Genomic DNA, 24,277 nt, shown 5'->3' on the forward strand with positions numbered 1-24,277 from the left:
TGTGGATGGAAGGCATGCTGGAAAAAAGTGAGCGGTCAACATGGAACAAAAGAGCGTGGGAGACAACGCAGCACACACAAGACCCAGAGTGGCTCCATCGGAAAGGATTTAGTTGCTTAAGGCCTGGAAGAGAAAGTGATTTGAATGTGGCAGAGTGATTGCAACACAAAATTGACAACAGAAACAAGTTTCACAGTGCGACTCTGGACTCAAGACACGGTGCTATTTGACTGGGAAAACAGAGCAATGAGGTCAGGTTGCTTTTGCCAACAGGAGACATTGCAGAAGTAGAAGCTGTAGGTGTAATGATCCTCTTCGTGTTTAGGATGTTATTGAGAGTTTACTTGGAGACTCCCTTCAAGCAGCATGGAAAAAACAGGTCTGGATTCCGAGAACAATTGATCAAATAGAAAGAATGAACACAATGACCAGAAAGAATCAAGCAGTCCCAAGAAGCAGGCTGTCATCTGAAATGGAACACAGATGGGGGAAAACAACCAAAAAAAATGTAAAAATTGTGTACCCAAGGGCGGAATCCAGGGGGGGACGCACCCACTGTCTCCTGCGACCGCACAGCAGCATCATCTGCATCTACAGCCTGGTTGGTGGTAAAGGCAGGTTAGCATTGCTCCCGTGTCAGCACTCCTCGTGTTTTACACAACATGTCCTGTCTGCTGCTGGGCACCTTCCTCCCACCGCCCACACCCACCGGGGAGACGTGGGGAGACAGTCACCCATGCAACCAAGGGACAAAGCCACTTCTGGGAGACTCAGAGGGAAGGTGGAGGGCAGCACCTATGCTTAGGCGGAACTGAGTTTCAGAGATGATTCCTTATGGGACTGGCATAGGGGGGGAGGTGAGAGGTTTAGGCCTGAGATTCTCTGTGCACAACCTGGCCCATGCTAATCATGGCCCCTGTTACCCTTCTGCGTTTTGTTTCCAAGCTTTTGCTCAAAGGGCTTCTGTGAGCCATCAGAGACACCTAGTTTGCACCCAGCAACACAGGGGTTTTGTTTGCTTTTTAAACCTAAGCATGCCGAAGGATTGCATGTGGGAAGGGATATAATCAAGAGGGGAATTTGGCTGTAACACTTCAGTGAGCATTTGCAAATCATTTTTAAGTGTGAGCTAACAACCCGCTTCCCTGGGATCTGTCAGCACACCGTTTCTTACTTTGGGGTCAACATTATACAGTGAAAGAGATACAAGTCAGAGCACCATAGCTGACAAGAGCTGGAATAATTGGTCTTAGAGGCTGATTACAAGCACCCTTACATGGTTTAGAAAAAGAACTACGTGGTCAGGAAATGAAATATTTTGATCAGAGCAGCCAAGCTTTCACTCTCTGACGGCTCACCTGACTGCTCAAAATAACAAGTAACAAGGAGCCATTAGCTCCTGCTGGCCTAATAAACGCCTACAGAAATTTACACACACACAGAGTTAACCTATCACTGAATAAAACGTGGAAGCAGGAATCTGAGTGGGAGGTATTAGTGAGCAGAGCTGGCTTACCATCACAGTGAAAGGACTGTTGGGAATGTCCACCCCTCCAAAGCGGACATAAATCACATAGGTTCCTGGTTTGGCAGCAGTGTAGAAGATATCATAAGTCCCGTCCTCGTTTTCAACAACATCTGCCTCAGCCTCTGTCCCATCTGGCGTCAGGACGGTGCACGTCACTTTTCCCTTCCCTGCTGATTTGGCATCTACCACAAAACCAACCTCCTCACCAGTCCTCACCGTGGGTGCAATTCCAGGACCTGCAATGCAAGTTTTGGGCAGAAATCATTCATAGGGCTGCCTTGGGGCAGGTGGCCCAGCACCAAGCACCCCACAGATGTGCTGGGGAGCAGATGAACAGCAGGGACACTCGCAGTGGGCACAGTAGCAGCCAGGGCCACATCTCCTCTTGCGTTACCAGCAAACCATTTTTCTCTGTTCTGCTACACATCCAAAATATAATTAAAAATCATGAAACAATGCCCAAACCGAGCAGATCCAGCCTGAGGAACATTGTGTTCAGTTGAGAGCCATTAACTTGTATTTGAAGTGTGTATTTGATACTCATGCTTTTGACCGCCGCTTGTTACCAGGTAAATGGCTCATTTTCAAATGGCAACAAACCTGTCATTTTAATACATGAGCAGGATCCCAGCATCCCCTCCTTACAGTGATTACATTTCAGCTTTGCAGCTGAGAGTCAAAGGCACCTCTTGGAAATGGGAAATTTAAACTGGCATCTAAGAGGAATTGCCATTACTGTTATTATGAATAGTCAGCAACTTGGGTTACCTGGAACAGCATCAGATTGAGCCATTAAGGCCTCTTTTATACAAATTTTGAAGCTAAGGGGATACCTGCCGCTCTGTTTTTTGCATTGTGCCAGGAACATATTTCTGGTTTAAAGAGGCCTGAGAGCAGCCAGCTGCTGGCCTGACACCGGGTACGCTCTCATGCACAATTCAGGTCGGTACAATGCCCAGATACTCTCACGGGTCTACAACCACTGATTAATTTTCCCTGTTCAATTTGGCCTTGCCCAATTTACTTATAAATCCTGGACCTAACATTTGGTGATGTTACTGTAAGTAGTTCCTACCCATCCTGATCCTCCCCACAGCCTCTGCCTGGGAGGTGGCAGCGGGCTGTGGTGGCCCAAAGCTGCACGGTGACTATCTGGCCTGAGAACAAGTAAGGACTGTAGTACCTATAAATGAGCTCCAATGGCAACAAACTTGGAATCCCTCCCCTCTGCCGAAGCACTGATTTTTGAGTTGCAGTAACTTCTTAATTGAAGATCCCTCTTTTAACCCCTCTTCCAAATGTTCACCTTTACCCTGACCAACCTTGATCAGACAGAAAGGCAGCAGAAAACACTACCAGTAATACCCAACCTGAATGGGATTTACTAGTCTTGAAGCACACAGCCAACTACTTATACCCATAGCGTGAATTCTGATCTTGCTCAGAATGAAAAGCTTCTCGCAGCGCTAGCAGTGCAAGGAGCCTGAATGCAGGGAATGTGTGCAGATGTGTTATTTTTAAATCAACCTCACTGCAATTCTCAACAGAGTTTACCTAGGCCAAAACAAGCATCAAACTTCAGTTGCATCTGGCTCGTTCTAACAACACCCCAGGCAGTCTGAAAGATTTTGCTGGTGACTACAAGAGATTCCTGTTCACCCATGGGGTGGAGGGTTCTTTATCTTTATGAGAACCCCTCTTGTAAGAGCAATCAGATTACACAAAACTCTCGTGTGTTCTACCATGACAAACCCCTTGTGCTTTTTCTTCCTTCAAATTAGCACTTTTTCAGAATTCCCTCACACAGAGAGCACACACAGCCCTATCACACCAACTGCACAACCCTCTGACTGCAGTTTTATACCACATACAAACAACAGCAGTAGACCCCAGCACATACCTGTGGCCAAACACTTGCTGGCATCTCCTGCTGGAGACGCCCTGATTCGGTAAGGAGAGGATGGGATGTCATCCCCACCGTACTTCACACCAATCGTATAGCGGCCTGTTTTGTCAGGGACGTAGGTGACTGTGTATGTGCCATCCTTGTTGTCATGAATGTCCACTCTCTTGGGCTTGCCCTCTTGGTCCTGAGGAAAGCAAAGCAGAAGATTTAGGCACACTAAAGTCAGTTAAGATTCTCTTCAGCAAGACCGGAAACTTATTCACAATGATACTTAGATGGTCTCAAAGAGGATCAGAAGTGAATCACTAAGAATGGACATCCAGAAAGCAAGGACATGTCAGACTACTATATAACAATCAGGGCTAACAACAACAGCCCTTTACATGATACCAAGCAACACTCCTCAGTGAGGCACCCAGCACCTGAGACCTTTCCAGGCCTGAACTTAAGATCAGGCCCATACAGTCCCTTCAACTACCACTTCTACACTGAATATAAGGATCTCTGCTTTAGCATCAAGCTCTCTTATCTAAAACCACAATCATCTCTCTGCAAAATGCTTCTGAAGAAGCAACCCCCAGCTCTCAGAGCAACTTATCAGCTGCAAAGCACAAAGCACTTTGGAAAGCCTTCCAGGGTTGCACACACAGAGAGCTACACGTTGACACCTTGCTGTAATAAAGGACTTCAATTGCTAAGAGTACAGTATAAGCTGCAAAGGATTTGAGACTTCAGGCACAGTGTGAAAGAGCTTGCTCCTTCCAGAGAAGCATTTGACATTCAACAGTTCAGAGCCAGAAACTAGCAAACAAATGTATTCCCACCACACAGGGCTTGTAGAACTCGATCTTCAAAGCTGTAACCATGCTGGGAGCTCTGATAAGTAACACACATCCTTCAAGGGCACACTTACATTCCAGAATAAAGCCAATCACTTGGCAGCACTCTGAGCAGATGGGATAGCATGAGAGCAAGAATGCAGAACAGCAAGTACAGTCGCCATGCCACGACCTAGGCATGCCAGAGCTGAGAAACGTGTTTTACGGCCCACTAAACAGAGACCTTTCTGCAGAGGCCACAGAGACCAAGCATCAGAAACTGCAGGGAAAGCAGTAACTAAGTCAGACAAAAACATTCCTGTAGTATCTCTTTAAGTGGCTTATGACTTTGAGTAACCTTGAGGGAAACTTGGTTTTTGTAATTTCTCATCACACAGAGCTCAGTGTGGATGTTACAAAATGTGGCCTCGCTGAACCACGCTGATAGAAAGCTGTCTCCATCTCAAATTCCATCATTTCTGCAACCTTGTAAGAAGCTGCACTTATCTCATTTGGGTAATTCACAGAGTGTAAGGTTAATTGTGAGCCAAATATAGTACAGAGGATGACTAATGCAGAGGTGGCCTGCATGGCTTTGCAGTTACTCACAGTTATCTGTACAGTGAGAAGTCCCTGCCCAGCATCTTTAGCATCCACAGCAAACTCCACAGGAAAGCTGGCTGGTATGCCATAGGAACTGAGACCTGGTCCACTCGCTGTCACTTTACTGGCATCATATGTAGGAAGCACCTTCACCTTGAAGGGACTGAAAGAGAAACCCATTATTGCTTCCTACCCCTAAAATCAAGGTTGATCATTACTGCAGTACACACTGAACAGGTGGACAACACGACAGGCACAGGCACTGGCACTGCTACCAGCCTTACCTGAGCCTTTAGTGTATGCCCAGCCTATCCCTGGGACACAATTAGATAATCTGAGAAGTTCCTGACTACATTTACCCTTAGCACCTTACCTGCGAGGAATCTCTTCATCTGCATATTTGACAGAGATCATGTATGGTCCCTCCTGTGTAGGGGTGTACACCACTGTGTGGGTGCCATCTCCGTTGTCTACTACATTAACAGGCTCCACAATTCCTAAAAAAGCAACAGAAAACTTTCTCAGCTGTGATAGCAAAATTCAGCTCCTCATCAGCCATTTGCTGCGTGAAGCTCCAGGATGTTCTGCTGATTTACAGTCTGCAAAAAGCTTGATTTCCTTTTTGTTATTTATAAATGAAGGCAAGGGGTGTGAATCAGTTTCCCTTATTTTGTACTCAAGAGCCATCGGTTTAAGATAGATCTGTCATTCACTGCTCTCTGGGTTCTTATCATAAAGGCTAGCATGAAAAAACTGGAGAAAAATCTGCTTTTCTGTCAAGGCCGAGTCAAGGGCAATTGCTCAAAATACATTAAAGGTTCTCCCAGAAAGAAAATGAGTAGGTAATGGTTATAACTGCCTGAACTGTCATTTACAAGATTACACACTGAGATTCACTGCACAGAGTTGAGCCTTAAAGCCAGTTAGTGCATAGCATTCACCAATTTGAGTCTTTCACAATCAGGTATTAAGAAAGGTAGGCTCGCTGCCTAGACAGGAGAACCCTGCAAGCTGCCAAAGTTCCAAGAAAGCAGGATCAATTATTTCAATTTGCATTAAGCCAAATCTACTGCGGATTATGTGACATATCAGCACAGATCACACAAAGCAGCCTGCAATTACAAGTTGGCTTGAAAACACAGGAAGGACTAGCAGCACAGCAAGTGCAAAAGAAATATATAGTTGTCACGGGAAGCCTTAAAAGCAGCACAGTTTGCTCCCACTCCCTCCCCCAGATGATTCTTGCTGTTGCCAGTTAGATTTCTGAGCGCCAAAGCTGCCATTAGTTAGTGAGAGTTCAAACCTGTCGCAGCGTCACCCTTTGGAGAGCGCCATCCCCGGGAATCCGTCTCATCCACTAAAATCAAAGAACTGTTACCTGGAGGGCACTCACACAGGGTGACCTGACCCTCGGGCAGTGAACTGGCTCTTGCCTACTAGCAAGGGGCTGAGGGAAAGTCATCAAGTGGCATCACCACCCCTACAAGCAGGGCCACGACCGTACTGCCCGCCCCAATACAGACAGGCACAGCCAGATGGAGTGCTTTGGTTCTCACCTCTGGGTCCTGCCACCACCACCTCCAGGGGTGCCACTCCTGCCTTGCTGGCATCCACAGTAAAGGACTGTGGGATTTTGGCTCGAACAGCTGTTCCCAGGCCTGGTCCTGCAATCTTCACCTTGCTGGGATCCACAACATCCTTTACAGGAACCTTGAAAGGACTGCCTGGAAGTTAACAAAGCTGGTGTTGAATAACACAGATTGAATAGTTTCTGGAAAATGCCCACATGAATGCAAATAGTTGGCTCTGGCTTTGGGACTGAGCTTCTTCCATAGCACAGGCACTTCCACAGTACCCAAATAAGACAAGTTACAGATGAGCCCAGCCTACACTATGCACTAAATCAACAAAGAAAAAAGTTTCCAAGACGCAAGAAACTGATCAAAACACAGACAGTCGTTTCCTTCACATTTTATCAATTCCAATATGTTGATAAATAAAAGAGGCCGAACAGAACAGAATCAGCTCCCTCTGAACATCAGATAAAGGACACCTAGATGTATGCTGTATGACAGTGTGTAAGCACACACTGCAGCAAAACGTGCCTGGCATTTAGGAGCATTAATTATTGGTCTTGAGAAAAACATCCTTCTAATTGCAAGCTGCTGGCTGCCAGATGTATCTGGAACATTGCTTAAACCTCTTCAGCTTTACATAAATTGCAAACACACATAGACAAATGCTTGTTTTCAGAACAGTCGCTGCCTTCTGCAGTGATCAAAATTTACAGCATTTAATATAATCCCTATGGCAATATATGCTTAATATATTGTCAGTTCCCATGACAATATTTAATATAATCTCCATTAGACTATTTTACTGCAGAACAGCCTTGAAGACACCCACAAATGAAAGGAGTATTTTCTTAAGCCAACAAGTTGTATACTACTAAAGTAATGTACCCCCTGCCCCAACACAACCAGAATGGGCTACATCAGCTGTTTGTCAAAGCTTGTGTCCCTTTGCCTACTCCACCCATTCAGACACGTTTTGCTCCTCTCAACCACATGCTACAATTTCTGCCTCTATTATAAGGAAAAGCAGAACATCAGAACCTCAGCATCCCCCAAATAACAGTGAGACACAGCAAAGGCTCCATCTCCACATGTTCCTTCCTTTGAAAGCCACTGAACAAATGCTCTTACCAGGAATATGCTCTCCCCCATAAGTAATATTGACATCGTAGTCTCCTGGAACATAAGGAACATACTCGGCACTGCAGCTCCCATCCTTGTTGTCTTTACAGCTGATTTTAGACTCTGAAGGACCCTCTACAGTTATTCCAAGGCCACCAATTCCTGCCCCTCTGCAAATGAGAAAGGCAGATTATTGGAATTAGCCCATTGCAGTAGCAGCTTCACAGCACTCATGCTACATTTCTGCCCTTACTGGAAAAGCAGCAACTTGACTTCTGATGCCCTGCCTTTAGTGTGCTTTGGAATGCAAAGCAGTTCAGCATAACCTCACTCACATCTCCCAGAATTTTATTCTCAACCATTATCAGCTCATAATCCCTGCAGAGCAGGGAGCTCAGTAACCTATGAGGTAGCAAACACATTAATCAAGAGGACGTAGTTTGGTTATTTTATAAATATTTGTACTGGTTTTACGATCCTGTGTTGCACAGCCCACTACACTCCTCCCTCCCTCAGTTATTCTTTAAAGATCAGGTTGGCCTGGTTACCTGGTGACAACTGAAAAGGCATTTGGCTGATTTGTGAAAGCTTCTTTGAGTCCAGGTCCTTGTGCCTTTACACGTGAAGGATGGCAGCCCTCTGTCACATTCACTCTGAAGGGACTGTTTGGCACAGGCACGCCATCATATGTTACACTGACTGTGTGTGGACCTGTTAGAGGAGGAAAACATGTTTTGAACTCCCTAAATATTCTGATCACATCACTCCTATAAGATCCTACAGACTCAGATGTCAGGAGATAGATAAGCCCTTCCTCTTGCATTTCACAAGACTTCAGCAGCGTTTCGTAACTGAGAAGCCATCTACGTGCTGTTCTGAAAATAAGCTACTGTAAGTCATTTCTTCAAGTTCAAATAGGTATTTCCTGCAGAATTAGCTCCCCCACTTGCAAAAATCCTGCTGAGAACGCCAAGAAGTTCCTGGCAGAACTCAGCAGTTTGCCAAATGGAAGTATCAGCAGCGTTGCTTGCTGCTGGTTTTCCCCTCTCAAGTTTTCCTATTTAAAAAAATAAAGACAAAAAACAACCACAGAAGTTACCCTTCTCAAATGGTGTGTACTCCACTGCGTATGTCCCATCGGCATTGTCTTGGATCTGACAGTCTGTGGGGGAGCCAGATGGGCTTGTGATCTGCGTCCTGATGTGGTCACCACCAGCTTTTGTTAGAGGTCGGGCATCCACAGTGAACTCCGTTGTAGCTTCTCGGAAGACATCTACAGGACAATGTTTTGAAGAGTCATTTCAAGAAGCACACGCATTTCAGACAACAGAACATTTTGAGAACCAGCATGATAAACAACATTTGGGAACACAGTGAAACACCCTCTTCAAGGGTCACCATAGGAACATGCAAAGCTATTCCAGCTTGCATTGCTCAGAATTCTTGGTATGGGTAAAGAATCTTAAAATCATGCAACCAACGTTAGCAGGAATGGGGATGTTCTTACCTTTCCCTTCCACTCCTGGCCCAAACACTTTAACTCTGCTTGTGTCCACAGCTGGCTCCACTTTGACCCGGGCAGGGAATTTAGGCACTTGCTCTCCTCCATATTTCATCTTGATCGTGTACATGCCAGCCGAGAGTGGCACATATGTCACAACATAGGTACCATCCTTGTTATCATCAATCTGGATCTCAGCTTTGGAACCAGTATCTGACACCATGTCCACCCGCAGGTTACCAGGACCTGCTTCTGTACAGTCAACATTCAGCAGCCCTGCCTCACCTACTTTGCCACGTTCAAGACCTGGTCCTGTGGCAATGACTTTAGAGACATCAAATGGCATTTCTATGTCTGCTTTGAATGGTGAACCAGGAATGTGAACCTCTTCAAAGAGGATGTTTACGAAGTACTCTCCAGGCTTGGTAGGCAGATAGGAGACAGAGCAGGTTCCATCACCATTGTCCGAGCATTCAATCTTAGCTTCACACGGGCCTTCCACCGTCAAACCCAGACCTCCAGTTCCTGCCCCTTTGGTATCTATCGTGAATTGAGCTGGTTTTCCAACAAGGCCTCCCCGAAGACCTGGCCCATGAGCTTTTACCTAGGAAAGAATATGCAACTGAGATATTAATTCTGTCACGCTACTGTACCACAGGTGACCTTAGACAGACTAGTTACTATGTGAGACTTGACTAACAAGCCTCTTAAATACACATAAAACAAAGTCTCCTTTGCCACTCCTCTCAGCCTTAATGTAAAGCTGTTATCTCTTTCCTCCATAGAAGTTTCTAGGCAGATACTCATACCCTTTCCACAGCTGTTTTTAATGTGTCACTGAATATAAGGGGTAAGCATGATGAATAATGGATAGCTGTACAGAACTACTCTTGAAATTTCTCTCTGCAAAGAAGCATCTCAATTTATACATTTGATAAGCATTACATTGGTCATGAAACCAACTTCTATTAAGCCAGAACACATGCATGTATCACACTGTGCACAATGCCTGCAGCATTAATATAAAGTTATTCTAAATAGTATATATTCTTAAAAATTGACTTCCATGAGTTATGAAGTCTGCAAATGAAACAACCCAGTGCTCCGAGAAAGGAAGTTCCAGGGTCTGGTTTGGCCAAATACAAGCCAGGCCTCATGCGACAGCACAGTTCACTATTCAGTTACTAGCTGTTGTTACAGCCATTACCATTCACTCACCTTGGAGGGATCTGGAGGCAGAGTGGCCTCCACAGTATAGGGGCTGCCTGGGATTGGATTGCCATCATAGCTCACATCCACCACGTACAGTCCTTCCTCTCTTGGGATGTATTTTGCTGTACTGCACTCCTTACCCAGCACTGGCTCCACCAGACATGGCACAGCTTTCCTCATAGGACTGGAAATATTAACATCCAGTTTACCTTGTCCACCAGCTCCTCTGGTGTCAATTACAAATTCCTGATCCTTCCCTACTTCCACTCCTGAAAAAAAGACAAAAATCTATATTACTACATTAAGTACTGAGTGGTTGACAACACTCCAAGAAATCTCTTACTCAATATTAGCAAGGGAACAATAACTGCCAGAGCCCTACTCAGTCTACATCCTTCCACATGAAAAACAAAAAAATAACAAAGTGCCTTGGTTAATCAGAAGCTACAAAGCTACAGTGCTAAACAAGGCTGTAAGGCACAGCCAGACAGTATCAGAGAGGCTCCTCTAAGGCACACAACATTTTACAGTTGTTCTGCTTTCAGAAAATGAGACTGTGTGAATGAAATTCCACACTTAAGATGTTACACCTCTTTGAACAGTGATCTAAGCCCAGAGAAACCAGATTATATCAGCAGGTTGCTGGTTTGGTGAGAAGTCCGGCCTCAGCCACCACCAGGGACTACACCCCAACACAAACTTGCCCACAATTTACATGCAGATGATTTCTCCCTTAATACAGCAAGTTAATGTGTTTTGCCCCCATATGTTCCAGTAGAAGGTGCCAGCTGTCACAATGAGCAAGAAGACACCTGAGAAGTAGGCTTATGGGGCTCCCAAGCCCATGATGTACTTACTGTTTTCAAGTCCATTGACTTTAACTTTGCTCAAGTCTAGTGGAGCAGCAACTCCCACAGTGAAAGGGCTTTTAGGGATAGGATCTCCACCATACGTTACCAAAACCTTCATTGGTCCCTAGATGGAGAATTGATGAGTTAGCTTAGTGTCTCACTTCACACAGATGCACTAATATATAATCATTTCATCACCTAATCCATTTCAGCTGGGTGCTGCAGACAGGTATCCTGCCCCTCTGCACCACAGCCACACCACAGCCCAGCCTGCACCGAAGCTGCTTTATTACAGCACTTCAAATACCAGGGCTTTAAGCTGTACAAGTCAGAAAGATTAATGCTCATGTATATTTTGGCTGAAATACTGCACAGCTATGGCAAGTTTCAGCCCAAGATGTGTGCTCCTTTTATTCTCCTCTACCACAGTCCATATTTTAGCTATACTCACTGTTTGCTTACTTTTCATTCTTGGCCAGTTCAGCTCCCAAGTGAAATAATCATGGATGTTTCAGGCAAGCTAGTGAATAGCTTCCATGATTATTCTTAGCTGTTTTTGGAAAACACACACAAGGGTAGCTGTAGCAACACCACACGTGAGAGAGATAAGGCTGAGCAAACAGCATTAAACCAAGGTTCCTCCACTGCTGACACGGTCCCTCAGGAATTTAACTACCTAGCCAGTCCTCCAACCACTCCACAGAGTCCAGAGTCTGATCGACCTGCTCTTAGATAAGCTCCTGCTGACAAACCCTAGGAAGGCAGGGTTCAGGACTGATCTACGTGCTTTCAGCCTGGAGAGAAAGCAAGGCTACTATTTACCACACAGCTTAATTTCATTTCTTACTAATCACTGTTCTTGTGACACCACCATCTGTGAGCATCTCCTGTAGGGCCACAGCTCCTCTGTGACTCAAGGTGCTCCCTCAGATGTAAGGTTCCAGCACACACACAGCCACATACTCACTCTCCACAGCCTGGGAACTTGTTCTGACTCACTGTACAAATGCTACCAGCTGAAATGCCCCCTATACTGCTGTAGAGTATCCCTACATCATCCAAATGCCACAGTCCAGCAGTCAAAGCTCTGTTCTTATAGACAGGTCTGCCCACAGCTTAGTGAAATCCAAACTCTTTCATTAATGAAAATATCCCTCCCAAGGAGGTAATGAGCCAGAGGGTTTCTAAATCTGGCAACACAGTGCAGTAATCCTGAGCACAATCCTTGCACAGGATACCTGGTTTGGGTACCTGCCTTGTCTCACCTTTCCTTTTAGCATGAAGCATTTATTGCTCTTTTACATCCGCAGAGTTGCTCCCTCCTGCACACCAACCCCGACTGAACAAGCAAAATCCTCAGATCATGCAACTTCTTTATCCAAAAACAAATGCTAGCTCTGTGGTGTGTCCAAGAATGCTAATCCAGCACTATTAGACAAATAGCGCTGCAGACTTCTGTATCAGTTCATTTTTACACATCTACATTCAAGGAAGTCAGTGCGGTTGACCAAGTCGGTCACTTGTTTGCTCAGCAGAGTACAGACATCAAAACGTTTTCATCTCACCACTACAGTGCCTAAGTCTTGAAAAACACACAAGAATTGAGCATAGCATAAGGAAAACTATTTCTAGTTATTAGCAGCTTCCACTTCAATGGTGCTGCTAGGAAGTATCTGTCTGAACCAAAACGAGTTCAACTAAAGTTTTGTTTTTTTCAACCCATGGGCAAACCTCAAATACAGGCAAAATACTTTGTCCTGTTTAATCTGTAGCCCAGCTTCCCTGCCCAATTCCTTCACTTCTCTGCTCACAAGTCACTCAAACACTGCACTTTTTCACCACACTCTGGTTTCCAGCTGAGCAGCAGCAGGCTGACAGACACACTCTGCAGCCCCATTGCAGCAGGCGGAGGCCACCCAGGCTGGCCATGCAGCAGCTGGCCCCAATTCAGATCCCATAATGGGTTGCCACCTTTCCCTTTCAACTGATAAGGCAGCAAAAAGATACCACCATTATGCAATGGCAATACGAGCCACGTGCTGCTGCTTCAGTATCTCGCTTGGTCCAGAAAAGAAAACAGAAACAAGCCACCAATAACTGAACCAGAAATCCATACCACTGCTTTCCAATCCCCACTGTCCTGCAGGCTTTGTGTTAGGGGAACAGGACACCAGATTTTAACTAGAAGTTCCCCTGTGCACAGCACCAGGTCACAGCGCTACAGCAACACGAGCTGCTCCCTTTTGTACTCCTACTGGAGAGCCCAGACCTACCTGCTGTATTGGAGTGTACCGAACAGTGTGGGAATAGTCATAGTTGTCAATGATGTCCACATCTGTCACTGCCTCTCCTGGCACAGGGCTGCTGAACTGAACATCCAGCGGAGCCTTCCCAGCTCCCTTGGTGAACACAGTGAAGTGCGTTGGCTTGCCATTTTCCACGCCTGAAGAAAAATGTTAATTCTAATTTATGCAGAGCTTGCACACAGAAACTCTTCCCAAGAAGCATTCAGTACCTATAAATCCCACTCAAACAAAAAGCCAAGGGAACAGAGTCCTTTTCAGTCACCTGCCACCCCTACCAGCTGCAGTCAGCACTCCACCACTGAACCCCAGCAGTGCCCAGTCAAGCAGTGGCTGCCTCACAGCACTGGCCAACACCACCTCCACCTAAGACTCACCAGTTTTGCTCAGCCCAGGTCCTTCAGCTTTCACTTTGCTGGCATCATGAGAGGGGTCCACCTTAACTCTGAAAGGACTGGCAGGAATTTCCTGTAAGAGAAATACAGCTCTAAATAAAACCAGGTCATTCCTCATTATTCATACTAGACAGATAAAACTGAAGCAGAAGCATCTCAGCTCCAGCAGCATCTCACTTTGTCTTACTGGTGGCAGCATTCAAAGTCTAGGCCAAAGTTAACAGCTGGAACTGTTTGCATGGGCTTTTCCCACTTTCAACAATTAATGTTGTGCCCATTCCTTGGATAGTAATTTAGGTTTTCTACAATTTAGAAAACAGCAATGCCTTGCCTCTAGACTAAGCTAGCATTGACATCACGCTGATTATGACAGCCAAATGCATCACATGGCTTGAACTTCATAGTCAACATTTGTCTTATTTGTGTACATTCACGTACTAGAAAGGAGTTTTAAAAACAGCAACTAGACAAGGTGCATGTGGGTTGGAGTGAAAGGAGCCACCTGTACACTGTCACACTCAGCCAGTAAGTGGCAGGTGGTGTGCACGGGGGAACAGATAAACAGACTCCGGAAATATCAGCCTGTAAAATGAAGATTACAAACCTCTCCTGCAAAAAGCACTTTAATAGTGTAGCGCCCAGCAGCAGGTGGTGCATACTTCACTGTGAACGTATCATTAGCATTGTGGATAATGTCAAAATCTATGTCTTCCTCCTCGTCGCTGACCACACGAGCATCACACTTGATTCCAACACTGACATCACCTAGGAAAAGCCAAAGGAAGTTTTACACTGGGTGGTACAGAAATTGCTAGCCAAACTGCCAGCACATTTCTGCTTCCAGTAGTTGCTCAAGACACCACATTAACTGATAAAATGGATCATATCACAACTCATTTTGACATTCTGCTTCCCAACATTTTTCTATTAAAAAAAAAAAAAACCCAAAAACAACACAACAGCATTGAAAAACAGAACAAAAAACCCAGCTATTCACAACACCACAGCAATTATCCAAACCACCTTTACCTTCTCCAGCATCCGTGCAGTCAACAGTGAAGTGAGTTGGTTCACTCGCTTTCAGGCCAGTTCTCTCCACACCAGGCCCAAACACTTTCACTTTCTGAGGATGGCTCCCCTGACCTATCAGCACCTGAATGGATTCACAAGGGTCAGAATTACACATCTGATTCACACTCAAACTGAAGCATTGCTTGGGCAAAAGCCACATGAAAATAGCACCAAGTTAAGAACAAACTGCCCTGATTCCCCCAGGCTGCAGCTGGACTGATATAAGACATCCAGCATATGAAACTAAAACCAGAAAGCTCTTTTCAACAGCAAAGGTGCCCATAAAAGACAGCAGAAAGGCACACCACTTTCAAGTTCCCAGAAAGGTGTCATCACCCTTGTAACAACAAGCAGCCATGAGCAATAATGTTCCACTTACCCTAAATGGGCTATTGGGCACGTTGGCTCCTCCCCAGACAATAGAAATTGTATGCTTGATTGGTTTAACTGGCACATAGGAACAGGCAAACACACCATCAGGCTTGCTCTTCATCTGGATATCAATAGGGTTTCCTTCTCCATCCTAAAGAGCAGTCAGTACAAGCAGCAGTGAGCACAAGTGGCAGAGTGTACAAGAACAAGGTTCAGGTACCCTACAAACATTCATTTAATTTGAACATCTCGTGACTATTCCAACATCTTATTCTTTCCTAAAAAGTGCAACACTAACACTGAAGGAACACACAGACTGCACTCCTGTAAGCCTTCCTCATCTGAACTGCTCGTTTCTCACACCACCTCACAACACATTTTAACAAGTTCACCTGAGATCCACAGGCCCAAAGACATTTCAGGTGCTCCTGAATGACAACTGGAGAAAATTACAGCCTGCCTTTCTGAGGAGGCTCTGAGTGCAGAAGTAAAGCCACACACTTCAGGCTCAAGAGGAGAAGTCACCCTGCCTTGAGTTAGATTTGCTGTCTGACTACATTATATGGATCAAAGCACAGAGCCGCAACAATTGCAGACATTCAGAATTAAGCAGTGCGTAATCCAGCAGAAATACTTAGGGCATTTTTCTCAGTGGCATTAAAGCCCTTTTTTGCTGGAGCCGCCTTTGGCTTTTTACCTGTGCATATATCTTCAGAGGTGCTTTCCCAGCATCCTTGGTCTCAACCGTGAACTCAGCAGGATTGTTCACTATGCAGCCGCTTCTCTCCAAGCCGGGACCGTAAGCCCTCACCTGGAAACAGAACCAAGAGTCTTAGCTCTTTCTGAACTGCAAGCTAAGACAAAGTGATTTATTTCTACAAATCTCCTCTTCCTACAGAACTCAAAAAGCATGGGACACAAGTAGAGGCTAGTGTGAAAGCTGAGAATTTTGACTACCTCAGCACGTTTGCATTATATTAAATCGAAACCACAGCAGCATTATTAGAAAAAGCTGAGTAATATCTGGCTGGAGCACACAAACACAGAGCTTTAAATAGAAGCAGCTTAAGAGTCAAGCATGTTACCAAAAGCCTTTAGAAGCAACTCTGTAAGAGTTCTACCAAACCATATTATGCCCCAGTGAGTGGTTTACATCACCTTATCCGGGTTGAAGTCTCCTGACGCCGGTCGGATGAAGGCCATGTAAGGGCTGTCCTTTATGTCTTCATCATCACACATGATGTGCACAGCATATTCACCAGGCTCCTTGGGCCAGTACTTCACATCGCATGAGCCATCGTTCTTGTCATCACACTCTATTTTAGCCTGAGAAGGACCTTCTATTGCAAAGCCTGAAAAAGAAACACTTACTTAGTTGTGCTACAGCTGTGATGGCTGCTAATCTAACACTGTTCCCTCAAACTGCTTTTTTAAGCCATATCCATAACTGATGCTTGCTATCTCTCTCCTTCAGCACCAAGTGCAATAATCTATCACTTCCTTCTGTATCTCATCCCACAAAACCACATCCCACAAAACCACAGTCCCCATCCCATGCTGTGATAACTATTGTTTCTCAGGAGCTCGTTACCAGCACTGCAACATTTAAGTATTTCGGGAGAACTCAGTAAAGAAACGTACCAAGAGAACCAACTTCTGTGCCAATGGACTCCACCACGAAGTCAGCTGACCTGCCCACAATCCCTTCATGCAGTCCTGGCCCCCAGGCTCGTACTTTCTGAGGGCCTGCTTCATGACCTATGTGAACTTCAAAGGGGCTACGAGAGAAAAGAAGAGCACAATTAGAAACATACAGCTTACATGCTTTTCTCCTCAGGCATTTTAATGAGGCTTTACACTGGATTTCCCAAATTAACAGATGCTATCTTGTGGTGGCACAGCGCCCAGCAGTCTTTCTAGCAAAGAGGTCATCTAACCTATCACACACTTCTGCTTTGCACTGCAGATCCCAAGTGTCAAATATTTGGTTTGCTCTGCTTGCTGCAGTCCCTGACAGTAAGATAACAGATCTCTTCAAAAACTCAGAGCCACATCCAAGCTGCGTGAGCCACCAAAGTTTATTATTTTCTTTATACTCATCATTTTGGGTTTAGCAAGACTAATGCAAACCAACCTCCTGAGCTTTCCCAAAGCCTCTGCAGCCCTAAAACAGCCTGGTGGGTAAAAAGCCAGTCACGCAAAGCCCTAAAGGACACAAAAAGCTCAAACAAAACTAATCCTCACTCACCTTTTTGGGATGTTGTGTCCACCCCATGTAATCGTGACAATGTATTTCCCTGGGGTAGCTGGATAATATTCAAACGCATATACACCATCCATAAAGCCTTTCTGTTTCACAAGCTCCTCCAAGCCCTCTGTTGAGAGACCAGTTGAGCATTAAACTTAACAGCTTCCATCCTGCCGTCAATTACTCAGGCAAGTTCATGTTTTCTAGTATTTATTTTAGCTTGGAAGAAAAAAATTCTTCAACAGAAAGGGGGGGAAAAAAAGGTCAGGTTATAAGGGAAGTTAGTTGTAGTTGCCCTCTAGGACAAAGAGAGCAAACACTTCCAGAAGAAATACAGCAGAAAGTATTTTAAGTTACCAGACTTAATAGGTTCCCTTGTGTTTTATTTTCTTAGTCTGCAGTATGATGCATGTCATATGTTAAAACAAAAAAGCTTAACATTTGTCAGACTTTGAGACCACAAGTATGCAGGGAATGCCTACTTTTCATTTTCTTCAAGATGAAGAATCTAGGGAGAAAAGCCTAATACACTAAAATTTACATCCCTACGTCTGCTGCTTTCTCCCCCCGTAACCGCATTAAAGCCACACAGTCAGAACGCTGTGTGTGCGGAGGAGGTGAAGGCAATACAATGCACCTTTTAATACAGACCCAGCCTGGGGGGAGGTAAATGCCTCAGAGCACAACACAAACAAAGCCAGTTCCTGAGACTCAGCGCAGAGCCACAGCTGGGAGCAGCCCCAAGCCCATGGTCATCAGTGTGCCCACTGCCCTGTTGTGCCGCAGCCCTGGGGCTGTGGCAGAGTGAAGGGACCTGGGACAAGATCCGGGCAGAAAGGTTTCTATGCCAGGTTCCTTCAACCCCTCTACCCTCCTACTCATGAGCTGAGCATTCAAGTGCATCCAGAATGCTGCTCGAAGGCACTTCCAGCATTCTGAGAGCAGGATTTCCACCTTGCCAGAGCCACTAAAGTGTGATTTGCTTCCAGAGATGAAAGATGCCATGCAAACCCATAAAGCCAAGACAAACAGTAGAGCAGATTTCTCAGTTATGCTATGGTGATCAAATCCCACCAGTTCCAGTGGGCTGCCACCTCTTCACTGCTCTTCCTTCTCGCAACCCCTCCATTGTCCCCGTCTCCAAAACACAAATTCATCCCAACACACGTACTTGGTCCTTTTATAGTCACCCCAAGGTCTCCGCTGCCTGCTGCTCTCGTATCAACCTTGAAGTCGGCTGTTTCTCTGATGCGGACGCCTTTGGGCTGCAGGCCTCTACCAGTGGCACGACAAGCATTCGGATTGCAAGCTGCAAGGGAATTTCAGACATCAATGCAGTCTTTGATTCTCAAAACACATGCAGCCTAGCCAGCTTGGAACAGCCTTTAGTTAAATGTTGACTCAGGGCAACCACAGCTGAGCTTTCAGCACAAGTCTTAATGTTATAGTAGGAAGGAAAACAGATGTGGAGTCTGCCTAGCCATTGTCCATGTCCTGCTGCTTTTGGACAACAGCATTGAGTATAGCCAGGCAACACTGAACCCCTATAAGAGCCACTGGTTAGAAGTAAAGCAAACTCCAAAGCCATTTTGCTTTCCAGCTGGATGCCAGTTATCAGATCAAAACTTCTACTGGCTATCAAACCCAGGTATCTCCTGTACAAGGCATAATCTTCTTGATGTTTTTCAAGTTTAGAGGCACGCACAGATGAAGTTCTCCTTTGTAGATAAGCCCTAGTGAACAATATTACTGTGCTGTTGTTTCAGCAGCATGACTGGAATAGCAGTTATTACCAGAGGAAAGTTCTGCATATGCTTCTTTAAGAAATGTCACTTCAACCCCCTGCATGTCGCAGTTCACACCTACAGCAGCAGAGCCATAAAGTCCTCCGCTGATGGAAGTAGCCATAGGTAGGGGCAGAAGGTTACACATGGCTGAGCTTAAGTTTATGCTTGACACCTTTACTCAAGTGCTCCTCCAGGCCTGCTGAGTTGCTACATAAACAAGCTAATGTGCACTTATGAACAATTCTTGTTACACACTCCCAGCTATCGGGTAGTCTTCAATTCCAGAGACCTAAAGGGTTTGAAAAGACTCAGAAATCACATCTTCCCAGTAGTTTAATCCCAACATGCACTTCCCCCAGATATGCCGTGCTTACAGCAGGAACACAAGTCTGCCAAGCTGCTCATGAGGTTTGGACGTGTTTCACGAGCTTACAACCCTTTTGCAGCCACATTACTACACACCCTGTGCTGGACAGTACAAGCAAAGATTGCATGCCATCTGCTAACTTTGAGAACCCGGTGGGAGCATACATCAGCAAGTCTATCTTGAAGTGGGAAAGGCTCACAGAGCCCTTACACAATTAAGCCAGGCAGTCTGTGGTTAAGCAGGTTTCACTGACTGGGTCACACAGTGTTTCAAGTTTGCTTGCAACTTTCTTCCCCAACCCCAACAAAAACAAAAAGCCTTTAGGCTGGGGCAAGCTGCAGGCTAGAAGCTTACGAAAAGCAAACATGACAGAGCATCCTGCACACCTCTTACCAACTATGAAGCCATTAGCAGCGAAGTCCAAAATTCCACAAATGGAGGGTAGCTCAGGAGAGATGAGCAGAGATCTAAAAGCATAGGAGCACGTAAGGATGGAACAGAAAGCAAGTTAAGTGTCAGTAGAGGAGGAAAACAGTAAATATAGTCATTTGAGGAACAAAGGTGGAAAAATAGCAAGACATTGCACAGCTGCATAAAACACTCCAAAATAAATAAATATATATATGGGGCAGCTAAATGTTCAGAGGTCTAGGCAGAAAGGAAACTCCTGCACCAAAAGCCACATCTGTTTTGTCCAGGTGAACACTCAGTGAATCAGGTTTAAGGTGTTGAAAAGTAAAGAAAACACTTAAGATTCAAGCAAATTCTGTGATCCCATACAAGGTGAAAAGTGACTGCCTACATTCAGATGCATTCTGAAAAAGCATACCCTCTCCAATGAGAACGCTGCAAGGAGTTTTGGGAATCGCCTCCCCCGCAAAAGTCACTTTGACGACATGAGGACCAGCTTGGACGGGTTTGTAGACACAACGATAGACTTGGTTGCCTTTGTCTTCTACTGTAACTTCAGCAAGGCATCTTCCCTGAGGATCCTCCACTTCCACGATCACATCACCCACACCGGCACCTGCAAAGGAAACCAGCTGAGCTGAGCCTGGCCTTCCCCAGCTCAGTGAGCTTTGAGCCCCAGAGCCAGCACTGGGCTCAGCCAACTGCGCACCACTATTATCCCCTGTACAGTGTAAATGTTCTGCTTCTGCTGACAGCAACCGGAGGCTGAAGTGAGGTGGGGACAAGGCAGCACAGTGACACTTTTATGAAGCCATCAAACTGACAGGGCTCTGCCAGCCCCTCAACAAGGCTTCACAACTATATTCCATCAGTGGATACCGATACAGCCTGGTTATCTCATTGCTAAAGCCAGTCATGGACTAGTCCATAACTTCTCCAGTTAATTCAATTCTCTCATGTTTTGCAGCAGTTTAGATTAAGATATTGGACAGCACACATCCCCTGGTCTGAACAAGGATTCCTTCTCTGCTGGAGTATATGTATTCACTTTTGCCTGAACACCTGTTTCTTATCAGTTTTATTTAATTCACTACACAACAAAAACAGTTTTTCAGACACTTTCAGAGGCCAGATGTGCCCGTACATGATTCAGACCACACCTTCACCCAATTAGAGACTGAATATAGCACTTCCCCTCATCATAATCACATTTAATTTTATTTCTAAGCACCCTTGGGTAGAATGCAATTTAAGATATGATACTCAGCATATTTCAGTGTTTCAGTACTTCAAGTAGCTGCTCCAAGTAGTTTCACATTGTTCTAAATGAATTAGCATTTGCAACATCTTATTGACTCACTCCTCTAGGCTACAGCATTGCCCTAACAGCAGGCAACAAGCAACACGATGGAGATGTTCTAATGAAGACAGTAACCCACTAATAATTAGGAGAGAGTTTGAAACCAGTTTGTCAGTGAAGCATCAACTCAAAGTAGCACCAGATTAGATTCTTTCTGCAATGCTAAAAACAGAACACATTAAGCTTTTACAGTCAATTTGCAGTTCATCATTCAGAGGTAGGTATTTCACACACACCCCTGTTAAAAATGAGTAGTGGGAAGAAACCACCCAGGAATTTGCCTGCTGCCATGTGGCAAACTCATGACAAATTTCAGGGTAATGTTTCGCATCTTCCCACCCCAACTCAGCTCAGCATGTCAAATGCTTCACATACAGCTGAAGCCACCAGAGTAGCCCAACTATTATTTCATCTCTGAACTCCATGAGTTGAAAACCCTAATTCCTCCAAAACTCAGGTTCTCCTCATCTGAGAAAGCTGTAGGACTTCTGCACTCATTCATTCTGCTTACCTGCTGTGTAGAGGTCAAAGTAGGTAGGCTTGTTAGCAATGTTTCCTGTTGCCTCCAGTCCTGGTCCCTTTGCTGTTACTTTGCTTGCATCTCCCTGGGCTTTGTCAACGTTCACTTCAAAAGGGCTCTTTGAGATGTGTTGTCCAGCAAATAGGACTGAAACCTATGGACGCACAGCATCAGCTTGATATTCAACAGGGCAGAGACTGGCTCAGCTGCCCTGAGGCCAAGGGTCTGCATATCTCAGAGGCAAGATAAACCACACAGCAGACAACCTAGAGAGCTGTACCTATCTTTTCAGGCAGGTTCTATGGACCAGCCACTCATGCAAGCGCCAAGCAATGGCATCACCCACCAAAAACCTGCTTCTGCTGGGGACACAGTTGGATGGAGACCCTTCCCTGCAAAAGCCCTACAGGGGACAGCACAATCAGCAAGGAAACACCTCACAAAAACAACTGGTTACTCTCCTCCACACCTCAGTGACAACCCACAAAACTGGTTTCATGAGCTGCAAGAAGTGGCTCCAGGTGAGAGAAAAGCCAGCTGTGGCACTGCCTACAAGACCCCACCTCACTGAACACCCACACTTTCTCCCAACACATGCACACCCTTCCCCTTGAGAGGGGAGCAGCTCAGAGAGAAATAAGGCTACATCAGATTGCTAGTCCTTCAGGATGCCCAGAGCCTATTAAACCAGTAGTAAACATGCAGTCCCCATGGGCTCACATTAACAATCAGCTGAGTAGCTCATTTAGCAAGAAAACTCTGGTTATTCGACACACAACCTACCTTGTGAGGTCCAGTAACCTTTGGTACATATTGAACAGAATAGGTCTTGTTTTTGTCACTGGATGGCATTATCTTCGCCTAGGAAAGAAAACACAGCCGTCTTTGAGCTGTGCCTGTGCACAGCAGCCTAAGACTTTTCTGTTTGGCACTTAATACTGTGAACAGTCAGCAACAACAGCGTTGTGTTTCTGTGGGAGTAGGTACACTCACAAGCTCCTCAGTACATACAGAAAAATGATTTGTCTTCAGATGAGAAGTAAGCTATCTTTTCCCCAGCCCTTCCCTTGCTGTTAATTGCTCTACTAAGGCAGGCCAAAACTGAGGAGACATTAAGTCCAATGTACAGCTGTATTTCTCTGGAATGTCGTAACATGATCAAGTGGAGCACTTGGATGAGAAATTTCTATAAACATTAAAACCAGTATTTTAACTCAAAATGATTCATGGCTTCTAAATAGCTGCTTTAGCCATTCTTGCAGAATGAGTAAGGGCAGATAGTGATTTAGTGCTGCGTGTTATCTAAACGCCCATCAGAATGTACTTGGCCAGTCAAGCTAAAGCACTACAACTACTGGACATTTGACTTGTGTTGCTTAGTTGCAGACAGCAAAAAAAAATAATTTCAGGCTCATCCAGTAAAGCAATTATGAGGAAAAGCTTGAAGTCTGCATTTTTGATAGACAGTACCTTGTAACTTCTCTTTAGATTACTTATCTCACAGAAGACAACGGGTACTACAAAATCATTGGTGTTTTGACTAGCTTTATGTTTTCCCCACAAAATATTTAACATACATACCTCTTCCCTGTTTCCTTCTGGATCCTCTACAAAGACCATCAGATCTCCCTGCCCAGCACTGATGGTGTCTACCGTGAAGATGGCAGGCTGCTTCACCATGTTCCCATGAGGCTCAATTCCTGCAAGGCAGAAGGAGAACAGCTTATTAGCTGCTACAAAACCCAAGAGACAGCTCAGGGACTACCCACAGACTGCTCAGATTCACCATTCTTCGAAAGCTGCTCGAACTATTTTGCCAGTGAAGTCTATAGAAATGGCATGCAGAACCTCTTCACACCATTAAAATCCTGCAATTCAGCACCAATGCCATCTAACTTAATCAGAGTTTCTTTATTCCCTAGCACAGGGCTTGCTAGAGCATGCATTTACCGGCAGGATTTCATCATATCTCTGCACTTAGCCCCAGGTTGTTACACCTGTCATGGTGGTGTCAGACTGGGTGGGAAGAACTTCCCAAAGTTGCTGGATCCAGACTAGCCCGAACATTTATACCCTCCTTCCCAGAGTATTACTTCTCAGCTTATTCATAAAACCATGGGCACCCCATAGTACAATTAGTGGAAAGTGCAACGTCTGATAGATTATAAAGGAAGTGGTTGTGAACAACAGAATTCCTGAGCTTGTTTATCTTCAGAAAACAATAACTTGAGAGCAATGCAAGGAAGATTATGTTTTCACTAGGAAATCTGAGCATTCTGATAAGGTGTTAACAATTGACATACTCATTCTTTCAAACTGACCCTTAGA

At 45.1% G+C, this 24,277-nt stretch overlaps 1 protein-coding gene across 10 annotated transcripts in view; it reads right to left on the reverse strand.

Moving 5' to 3' along the window:
* FLNB (filamin B) overlaps nt 1-24,277 on the reverse strand; it is a 74,956-nt gene that overhangs the window by 15,823 nt on the left and 34,856 nt on the right. For 3 of the 10 annotated variants that reach the window (XM_085516378.1, XM_085516374.1, XM_085516379.1), the window contains 27 exons: nt 23,531-23,649; nt 22,733-22,810; nt 21,941-22,103; nt 20,488-20,685; nt 18,676-18,813; nt 17,505-17,631; nt 16,898-17,034; nt 16,415-16,608; nt 15,954-16,067; nt 15,264-15,407; nt 14,843-14,966; nt 14,418-14,578; nt 13,796-13,886; nt 13,389-13,558; nt 11,122-11,239; nt 10,271-10,533; nt 9,059-9,656; nt 8,651-8,824; nt 8,100-8,262; nt 7,561-7,721; nt 6,412-6,579; nt 6,159-6,212; nt 5,229-5,352; nt 4,862-5,018; nt 3,429-3,618; nt 1,517-1,764; nt 524-598 (listed from right to left, as the gene is read on the reverse strand). In XM_085516378.1, coding sequence (XP_085372504.1) covers nt 524-598; nt 1,517-1,764; nt 3,429-3,618; nt 4,862-5,018; nt 5,229-5,352; nt 6,159-6,212; nt 6,412-6,579; nt 7,561-7,721; nt 8,100-8,262; nt 8,651-8,824; nt 9,059-9,656; nt 10,271-10,533; nt 11,122-11,239; nt 13,389-13,558; nt 13,796-13,886; nt 14,418-14,578; nt 14,843-14,966; nt 15,264-15,407; nt 15,954-16,067; nt 16,415-16,608; nt 16,898-17,034; nt 17,505-17,631; nt 18,676-18,813; nt 20,488-20,685; nt 21,941-22,103; nt 22,733-22,810; nt 23,531-23,649 — 4,451 coding nt within the window. Of the gene's footprint in view, nt 1-213; nt 468-523; nt 599-1,516; nt 1,765-3,428; nt 3,619-4,861; nt 5,019-5,228; nt 5,353-6,158; nt 6,213-6,411; nt 6,580-7,560; nt 7,722-8,099; nt 8,263-8,650; nt 8,825-9,058; nt 9,657-10,270; nt 10,534-11,121; nt 11,240-13,388; nt 13,559-13,795; nt 13,887-14,417; nt 14,579-14,842; nt 14,967-15,263; nt 15,408-15,953; nt 16,068-16,414; nt 16,609-16,897; nt 17,035-17,504; nt 17,632-18,675; nt 18,814-20,487; nt 20,686-21,940; nt 22,104-22,732; nt 22,811-23,530; nt 23,650-24,277 lie in introns of those variants that run through there. The other 7 variants (XM_085516376.1, XM_085516372.1, XM_085516375.1 and 4 more) reach the window with 4 other exon arrangements.

This window comes from Coturnix japonica, chromosome 15, assembly GCF_054131305.1.
Source record: "Coturnix japonica strain WE chromosome 15, WE-NBRP24, whole genome shotgun sequence".
NCBI lineage: Eukaryota > Metazoa > Chordata > Aves > Galliformes > Phasianidae > Coturnix > Coturnix japonica.